This window comes from Staurois parvus, unplaced genomic scaffold (assembly GCF_062004578.1).
Source record: "Staurois parvus isolate SC_StPar_1 unplaced genomic scaffold, SC_StPar_1.0 ptg000578l, whole genome shotgun sequence".
Classification (NCBI taxonomy): Eukaryota; Metazoa; Chordata; class Amphibia; order Anura; family Ranidae; genus Staurois; species Staurois parvus.
In genome coordinates, this window is record NW_028318374.1 from 605,521 (window position 1) to 615,644 (window position 10,124).

A 10,124-nucleotide genomic window follows, 5' to 3' on the forward strand; every position below is an offset into this window, starting at 1 on the left:
TCCACCCTCTGCATATGTAAAATGGGTGGCCCTGTATATACTGTATATATATATATATATATATATTTATTTTTTTTTTTTTTTTTTTTTTCTTATACATGATTAGGAAGATTCAAACCTTCTGATGAAAGCAACACAAAATCAGTGAGTAATTCAGCTGTTCAGAACACAATTATTTGAAGACCACAAATTACCTTAACTGCTTCCCGACTGCCCTATAGCAGAAATACTGCTACAGGGTGGAACGGGTGTGCAAAATCACACACACATATATATATATAGTGTGATTTTGCACTTCTGGGTAGGGAGCGCATGCGAGGCATGCACACCCCCTACCCACGCCACCATTTGCGGCCGCGGCTGTCAATCAGTGGGTCCCAGCCGGTGATTACTCACCGGCGCCCAGTGATTTCCGAGGATCTCCGACAGGGAAGAGAACTGTTGGTAAATAAAACAGTTCGTCTCCCTGTTGGCTCATGCACACTGCTTTGGATGGCTGTGCGCAGCACAGCCAACCAAAGCAGTGTGCTTACAGTGAAGCACACAAAGCACAGTGTAAAACAGCATACAGTTAACCCTTTGATCGCCCCTCATGTTAACCCCTTCCTGCCCAGTGCCATTAGTACAGTGTCAGGTCCAGGGATGGACTGACCATTCAAGCACTCAGGCACTGCCCGAAAGCCCGGGGTCAGTAGGGGGCCCCATGAAATGCCCCTTGTACCTTTTATAAGCTTTTTTGGATGTGCTTTGAATGTGGGCAAGGACACAGGGTCCCCATGATCCCCTATTACCCGGGGGCCCCATGAGTTGTCAGTCTGCCCCTGGTCAGGTCAGTGCTTTTTTTTTTTGCACTGATCACTGTATTGGTGTCACTGGGGATGTCAGTGATACCAAGTCAGTTCCCCCCAGTGTCAGAATGCCCGCCGCAGTCCTGCTATAAGTCGCTGATCGCCGCCATTATTAATAAAAATATATTTGAAAAAAATACCAGTATATATATCGCCATTTGTAAACGCTATAACTTTCACATAAACCAATTAATTTACATGTATTGGGAATTATTTTTTTTAGCAAAGACATAGAGCAGAATACATTTGGCCTACATTTATGAAGAAATTAGTTTTTTTATATTTTTTTACTGGACATGTTTAATAGCAAAAAGTAAAAAAAAATGTTTTTTTCTCAAAATTATCAGACTTCTTTTTTTTTTAATCGCAAAAAATAAAAACGCACAGGCGATCAAATACCACTGAAAGAAAGCTCAATTCATGGGGAAAAAAGGACATAAATTTCATTTTGGTGCAGAGCTGCATGGCCGCGCAATTGTCAGTTAAAGTAACGTTGCTGTATACATACATACAGTTCTAGAAGCTGCAGCTATCAAAAAAGAAGTCTGACTCAAAATGTAACAACATTATTCAGACACAGAGATACAAATTAACATTGTTACTTTAGTATCCACTCTGTTTTATTCATCTGCAGATGAAAGGGATGCATTGGCTCTGCAATTGATGTCAGTGAAAGCAACCGGACATATGAAGGAAAAAAAAAAGGGTTTTTTCTTTAAATAAAATGTGTTTTTTTAACCCCTTACTAAAACACTTTGTTTACCCAAAGCAGCCAGAATTAACTCCTTCTTCCTTCAAGTATTATTTCCTGCTTTTTTTTAATTTTTAGTCCTTATTTAATTTTGCATTTTTATCTGTTTGGTTTTTTTTCCTGTTAGTGTCACAATTAAAACATTTGCACATTTTAATTAAAAAAACCCTTTATGTCATTTTCCAATTATAGAATAAAATGTATATTTTATTCTACAGTAATACTATGTTTTTGAGGTTTTTTTTTAAACGAACACTGGTCAAAAAAGAAAAATATGTTTTGTTTTGTTTTTTAGCTTTGTTACATTTTCTTTTGTCTAAAGATTGCATAAAAATAATTTTTCCAAGAAAACAGCATGAAAAGAAAGCCTTTTTTGTTCTATATAAATATATATATATATATATATATATATATATATATATATATATATATATATATATAATTTTTTTAATCTTTAATTGTGAAATAAAGAGATCCACAGTAGAAATGTAAAAAACTGCTCTGGTCCATAGAGGGGTGTAAATGGTGAGAGGGGAAGTAGTTACAATGTTTCTGAGGGAGCAGAGGAGAGGATAGTCAATATGCAAATTAGCTGATCTCCTAAACTCAACACTCAAATAATTTGCTGGTGGCCGCCATGCTTACAGCTCACTGGAGGTCAGTTGGAGGAGTTACTATCTGTCTGTGACCGCTCCATCGGTAACAGTGACCACATGCTGGGAAGGAGGCGCACAGGTGAACCTGGCCATATCTCAACAGAATTTTGTTTTAAGTTTTTCGCTTTCAGTACTTTGTTCAATTTTTACCTAGTTTGCCTGCATGGTAGAAGGCTACACTGACTACATAAAAGGACAGAGCGACTGAGCTTTTTCTGAAAGATGCCACTGACTGATCTATATACAATATCACGCTGCATGTGACTGCTGGGACAGCCAATCACAGCAGTCCCAAGATCAGAAAACCAGCCTCTGCCTTCCAGCATTCAAATCCTGTATAGGGGGTTGGTGGGCAGCAGTGGCAAGGGGTTAAAAATTGTTACCCCAGATAAGTGACTACTATGACATTTATGGGAAAATATAAACACGATGAGCCTAGTTCGGTGATAGTTCCTAAAGTGTTACTGGCTCTTAACAAACCACTTCCATTGTGTGTACACCTATATCCAGGCATACCACTTACCTGACAGGGGAGCTAACAACAGCTTCAAGTGTATGGAAATGTTAGCAGCAAGTTTCTCTTATTTGCTCTCTTTCTGTCTTTTTTGTTATATCTTTTTGATAAGCACAAAAAATACTTGTTGGTACCTAGTGACCTGAACTTCCTGTTCTCTTGGCCTCTGCGGACTGTTAATGGTTAAAGTTTTCCCAGATTTCCCTGTGCACTACAGAAACATTGCAGTTTTTATCAGTGCTAAGCATTTTCAGGTTCTTTCTGCAGTCTGCAGGTGCTCAGCTCCCGACTGGGACTCCCTCCCTCTCCTACACATATTGCCTGAGGTCATACCCGCCACACTCCTCTCCTGTACATGCTTCCCACTGTCATACCCGCCACACTCCTCTCCTGTACATGCTTCCCACTGTCATACCCGCCACACTCCTCTCCTGTACATGCTGCCCACTGTCATACCCGCCACACTCCTCTCCTGTACATGCTGCCCACTGTCATACCCGCCACACTCCTCTCCTGTACATGCTGCCCACTGTCATACCCGCCACACTCCTCTCCTGTACATGCTGCCCACTTTCATACATGCCACACTCCTCTCCTGTACATGCTGCCCACTGTCATACCCGCCACACAACTCTCCTGTACATTCTGCCCACTTCCATACCCTCTGCCCTCTTCTCCTGCACATACTGCCCACTGCCATGCACTCTGCACTCCTCCCCTGCACATACTACCCACTGCCATACCCTCTGCCCTCTTCCCCTGCACATACTGCCCACTGCCTTACCCTCTGCCCTCTTCCCCTGCACATACTGCCCATTGCCTTACCGTCTGCCCTCTTCTCCTGCACATACTACCCACTTCTATACCCTCTACCCTCTTCTCCTGCACATACTACTTACTTTCATACCCTCTGCACTCCTCTCCTGTACATACTGCTCACTGCCATGCCCTCTTCCCTCTTCTCCTGCACATACTACCCACTGCCATACCCTCTGCCCTCCTCTTCTGCACACACTGCCTACTTTCATAAGTTGCACACTCCTCTGAACAGAGTTTTCTTACAGCAGAGAGTCCCACTGTCAGAATACAATGCCCATCAGGGGAAATCCTCCAACCACTTTGCTGGTGTGAATAGGGGAATCCTATTTTTTTTGGCCTGCCCAACTTTGTAACTGTCTATACCCAGCCCCATGCCCTCAACATTCCTCCATCAGTAGTCACACCCACTCCATTCCTCTCCTGTACAGAGGGTCCACTGTCATACCCTCCACACTGCTCTCCTGCACATACTGTCCTGCCATACCCTCTGCACTCCCCCCCAACACACACACACATTTACTGCCCCAGTATAGCCTCCATATTCCTGCCCCGCAGGCAGAGGCAGCAGTGGTACCCTCCGGGGCCTTCTTCACTCCTCTCCTGCACATACTCCACACTCATCCCCTGTACACATGCCCGCTGAACCTCCTCTCCAGCATTATTTCTTCTACCCACATCCTTTCCTGGAACCAGTACACTTGCTGCATGGTATAAAACACAGCCCAGATACAGGGAGAGAAGGTTGTCCTGTTATTCTCTTGGTTTGTGGAGTTACAATCCAGGGCAAATCTTGGATGAAACTTTATCTTAGCAATGTCCACACAGTGAGACCTGAGGCAGTAGTAGAGTAGAAGAAAGTTGACCTATAGATACAAAGTTGAATGAATGACTGCAGTCTCACTCCTTCTGTCGCATGACTGTGGATCATGTCAAGGAGTTAGTTGCAATAAAGAAGTTGGCTTTTATCGGAGTGCAGTCAAACATCCAGCTCTGTATCTACTCTGCAGTGAGGGGCAACACCATAAATGTATCTGGCATAACTTGGGAGGACTTTGCAAAGCTACAACCCTCATCATGGACTGCTCAGTCCTATAACTGTTGCCATTTTGTAATAGGAGGAAAGTAACAAGTTATAAAAAGGTACATGATCCACCAACAGGAGCCTTTTGCTACTATTAACAGTTGATCTGTTATAGAGGATCCCTACCAACACCATTAACTTATCTGACATCTGAACAGTTCAGTGCCTGCACACTGGGGAGGACTTTGCAGAGCTACAACCCTCAGCATGGACTGCTCAGCCCTACAGATGTTGCCATTTTGTAATAGGAGGAAAGTAACAGGTTATAAAAAGATACAGAGCCTCATGATCCACCTACCAGGAGAAGGTGTTTTGGTACTATTAAATATTGATCTACTCTGGAGGATCCCAGCCAACATGATAAACTTATCTGACATAACTTGGGAGGACTTTGCAGAGCTACAACCCTCAGCATGGACTGCTCAGCCCTGTAAACATCGCCATTTTGTAATGGAGGAAAGTAACAAGTTATGAAAGGTGCAGAGCCCCATGATCCACCTACCAGGAACAGTGTTCTGCAAATATTAAAAGTTGATCTACTACACTAGGGAGGACTTTGCATAGCTACAACCCTCAGCATGGACTGCTCAGCCCTGTAAACATCGCCATTTTGTAATGGAGGAAAGTAACAAGTTATGAAAGGTGCAGAGCCTCATGATCCTCCTACCAGGAGCAGGTGTTTTGGTACTATTAAATATTGATCTACTCTGGAGGATCCCAGCCAACATGATAAACTAATCTGACATAACTTGAGAGGACTTTGCAGAGCTACAACCCTCAGCATGGACTGCTCAGCCCTGTAAACATCGCCATTTTTTGTAATGGAGGAAAGTAACAAGTTATGAAAGGTTCGGAGCCCCATGATCCACCTACCAGGAGCAGTGTTCTGCTACTATTAAAAGTTGATCTACTACACTTGGGAAGACTTTGCAGAGCTACAACCCTCAGCATGGACTACTCAATCCTATAGATGATGCCATTTTGTAATCGAAGGAAAGTAACCAGTTCTGAAAGGCTCGGAGCCTCTATGACCCACCTACCAGGAGTGGTGTTTTGCGTATATTAAAAGCTGATCTGCTCTTGAGTATTCCAACCAACAATACACTTGGGAGAGCTACAACCCTCAGGATGGACAGCTCAGCCCTAGAGATGTTGCCATTATGTAATAGGAGAAACTAACAAGTTATAAAAGGTGTGGAGCCCTATGATCAACCTATCAGGAGCTGGTGTTTTGCAACTTTTCTGACATAACTTGGGAGGACTTGCAGAGCTTCAATCCTCAGCATGGACTGCTCAGCCTGTTGTAATAGAAGGAAAGCATGAAATGTGCGGAGCCCCATGATCCACCTACCAGAAGCGGGGTTTTGCTACTATTAAAAGCTGATCTATACTAGAGGATCCAATCCAACACCATGAACTTATCTGACATCTGAACAGCTCAGTGCCTACACACCAGGGAGAACTTTGCAGAGCTTCAACCCTCAGCATGGACTGCTCAGTCCTATAGATATTGCCATGCTGTAATAGGGGGAAAGTAACAAGGTATGAAAGGTGCGAAGCCCCAATGACCCACCTACCAGGAGCTGTGTTTTGCTACTATTAAATGTTGATCTACTCTTGAGGATCCCAACCAACACCAAAACTTTTCTGGCATAACTATGGAGCACTTTGTAGAACTACAACCCTCAACATGGGCTGCTCAGCCCTATAAATGTCATTTTGTAATAGGAAGAAAGTAACAAGTTATGAAAGGTGCGGAGCGCAATGATCCACCTACGAGGAGCTGGGTTTTGCTGCTATTAAAAGCCAATCTATTATTGAGGATCCCAACCAACACCATAAACTTTTATGACATAATGTGGAAGCACTTTATAGAGTTACAGTCCTCAACATGGACTGTCCTGCTCTGTAAATGTTGCCATTTTGTAATAGGGGGAAAGTAAGAAGTTATGAAAGGTGCAGAGCCCTCATGACCCACCTACCAGGAGTCATGTTTTGCTACTATTAAATGTTGATCTACTCTTGAGGATCCAAACCAACACCATAAACTTTTCTGGCATAACTATGGAGCACTTTGTAGAACTAAAACTCTCAACAGGGGCTGCTCAGCCCTATAAATGTCATTTTGCAATAGGAAGAGAGTAACAAGTTATGAAAAGTGTGGAGTCCAATGATCCACCTAAGAGGAGCGGGGTTCTCCTGCTATTAAAAGGTGATCTATTACTGAGGATCCCAACCAACACCATAAACTTATTTGACACCTGAACAGTCCAGCACTTACACTGTCATGCCACACTTAGCAGGGACAGCTCAGTCCTATAAATGTAGCCATTCTGTAATAGGAAGACAGTAGCAAGTTATAAAAGGCATGGAGCCTCTATGACCCACCTACCAGGAGCAGTGTTTTGCTATCATTAAGAGTTGGTCTATACTTGAGGATCCCAACCAACACCATAAACCTTTATGACATAATGTGGAAGCACTTTATAGAGTTACAGTCCTCAACATGGAAAGTCCTGCTCTATAAATGTTGCCATTTTGTAATAGGGGGAAAGTAAGAAGTTATGAAAGGTGCAGAGCCCTCATGACCCACCTACCAGGAGTCATGTTTTGCTACTATTAATGTTGATCTACTCTTGAAGATCCCAACCAACACCCATAAACTTTTTTGACATAACTATGGAGCACTTTGTAGAACTACAACCCTCAACAGGGGCTGCTCAACCCTATAAATGTCATTTTGTAATAGGAAGAAAGTAACAAGTTATGAAAGGTGCGGAGCGCAATGATCCACCTACGAGGAGCGGGGTTTTACTGCTATTAAAAGCGGATCTATTCTCGAGGATCCCAACCGGCACCATAAACATTTCTGACATACCTCGGGAGCACTTTGTAGAGCTATACCCTCAACATGGACTGCTCAGCCCTATAAATGTTGCTATTTTGTAACAGGAGGAAAGTAACAAGGTATGAAAGGCGCGGAGCCCCCATGACCCACCTACCCAGAGCCCCGTTTTGCCACTATTAAAAATGATCTATTCTTGAGGATCCCAACCAACACGATAAACTTTTCTACCATAACTTGGAATAACAACCTTCAACATGAACTGCTCAGCCCTATAAATGTTGCCATTTTGTAACAGGAGGAAAGTAACAAGTTATAAAAGGCGCGGAGCCCCCATGACCCACCTACCAGGAGCCCTGTTTGCCACTATTAAAAATGATCTATTCCAGAGAATCCCAACCGACACCATAAACTTTTCTGACATAACTTGGAATAACAACCCTCAACATGGACTGCTCAGCCCTATAAATGTTGCCATTATGTTGTAGGGGAAAAGTAACAAATTAGGAAAGGCGCGGAACCCCCATGATCCACCTACCAGGAGCGGCGACCAGCAGGCGAAGAGCACACACATGATCCCCATCAGCTGGAACATGGTCTCCATCGTGATCCGCTCCCACTGCTTGCTGGCCTTGGACGCCGAGCTCCGGCTCTTGCAGCGGCTGACCAAGGCTTTAATGGTCGCCAGATTGCAGGTGAAGGTAGTCCCCAGCGACAGAAGCCCCAAGGAGGCGAAGGTGGCGGCGAAGACGACGTTTCCGGGGCTCCGCTGGTCCGTGCTGATGAAGCACCAGGTGCCCGGCCACTGCACCGAGTAGTGCCCCAGCCCGAGCAGCGGCAGTAGGGCGAAGCCGAGTCCGGCGCCCCAGATGGCCAGCAGCACTGTGACGGTGGCCCGGCTCCGCATGTGGCTGGAGTACCAGTGCGGGGAGCGGATGGCCAGGGTCCTCTCGATGGCCATGGCGCTGGCGATGAAGAGCGGGCACAGCCCGAACATGGCCATGCTCAGCCCGAAGAAGTTGCACAGGTGACCCGACGGGTCCACGCGATTCCACTGGCGGCCGGCCAGGTAGACGGAGATGACGATGGGGCTGGTGAGCAGCTGCCCGGTGAAGTCGGTGAGCGCCAGGCTGCCGATACACAGCAGGAACGAGTGCTTCCTCTTACTCTCCTTCTGCCGGTAGGATCGGTAGATGAGGGACACGGCCAGGGCATTGCCCACCAGACCGGTGATCATCATGGACAGCGGGAACGCCACCGACACCGAGCCCCCGCAGTCCTGGCTCCGCTCCCGCACCACGCTGGACACGTTGGCCTCCCACATGCTGGAGTTGTCACAGCCCGCGGAGCTGCTGCCCATGGTGCCCGGCTCCGCAACCCTGCTCCGCGGAACACGGCCGGATCATGTCTGGTGGCGGCACTCCCGCTCTACTGCCGGCGGATCCGGGGGACCGAAGGGTTATAGGAGGGTGAGGGGGCGGAGTCAGCTCCAATCACGTGCTGGGAGCCTGCCATGGCATGAGAGCCAGGAGACTCCCATTCCCGGGAGAGGACTGGAGGGACCACAACCTGATCCCTACAAGAGGGACCTCAGATCTCTGGGAGAGGACAGGACGGACCACAACCTGATCCCTACAAGAGGGACCTCAGATCTCTGGGAGAGGACAGGACGGACCACAACCTGATCCCTACAAGAGGAACCTCAGATCTCCGGGAGAAGACCGGACGGACCACAACCTGATCCCTACAAGAGGAACCTCAGATCTCCGGGAGAAGACCGGACGGACCACAACCTGATCCCTACAAGAGGAACCTCAGATCTCCGGGAGAGGACAGGACGGACCACAACCTGATCCCTACAAGAGGAACCTCAGATCTCCGGGAGAGGACAGGACGGACCACAACCTGATCCCTACAAGAGGGACCTCAGATCTCTGGGAGAGGACAGGACGGACCACAACCTGATCCCTACAAGAGGAACCTCCGATCTCCGGGAGAGGACAGGACGGACCACAACCTGATCCCTACAAGAGGAACCTCCGATCTCCGGGAGAGGACTGGAGGGACCACAACCTGATCCCTACAAGAGGAATGCTGATCCCTGGAGAGGACGGGAGGGACTACAACCTGATCCTTAAAAGAGTAATTCTGATCCCTGGGGAGCACAACCTGATCCCTACAAGAGGAACTCCGATCTCCGGAGAGGACAGGAGGGACCACAACCAGATCTCTGCAAGAGGAACCTGATCCTTTCAACTGGGGCGGACTGACAACTCATGGGGCCCCCGGGCAATAGGGGATAATGGGGCCCCTGTGTCCTTGCCCAAACTCAAAAAAGCCTATGAAAAAGGTACCAGGGGCATCTTATGGGGCCCCCTACTGACCCCGGGCCATTGGGCAGTGCCCTAGTTTCCAAATGGTCAGTCCTCCCCAGGGCTGGACTGACCATTCCAGCACTCGGGCACTGCCCGAGGGCCAGGGGTCAGTAGGGGGCCCCATGAGATGCCCCTGGTACCTTTCATTGGCTTTTTCATAGGCTTTTTTTGGGTGTGGGTGAGGACACAGGGGCCCCATGATCCCCTATTGCCCGGGGCCCCATGAGTTGTCAGT

At 46.9% G+C, this 10,124-nt stretch overlaps 1 protein-coding gene across 1 annotated transcript in view; it reads right to left on the bottom strand.

Moving 5' to 3' along the window:
• The window catches only part of PTGER3 (prostaglandin E receptor 3), a 57,760-nt gene extending 48,637 nt beyond the window's left edge, over positions 1–9,123 (bottom strand). The window contains exon 1 of the mRNA XM_089692154.1: positions 8,053–9,123. Coding sequence (XP_089548280.1) covers positions 8,053–8,874 — 822 coding nt within the window. The 5' untranslated portion in view covers positions 8,875–9,123. The remainder of the gene's footprint in view (positions 1–8,052) is intronic.
• Positions 9,124–10,124: the final 1,001 nt, after the last annotated feature.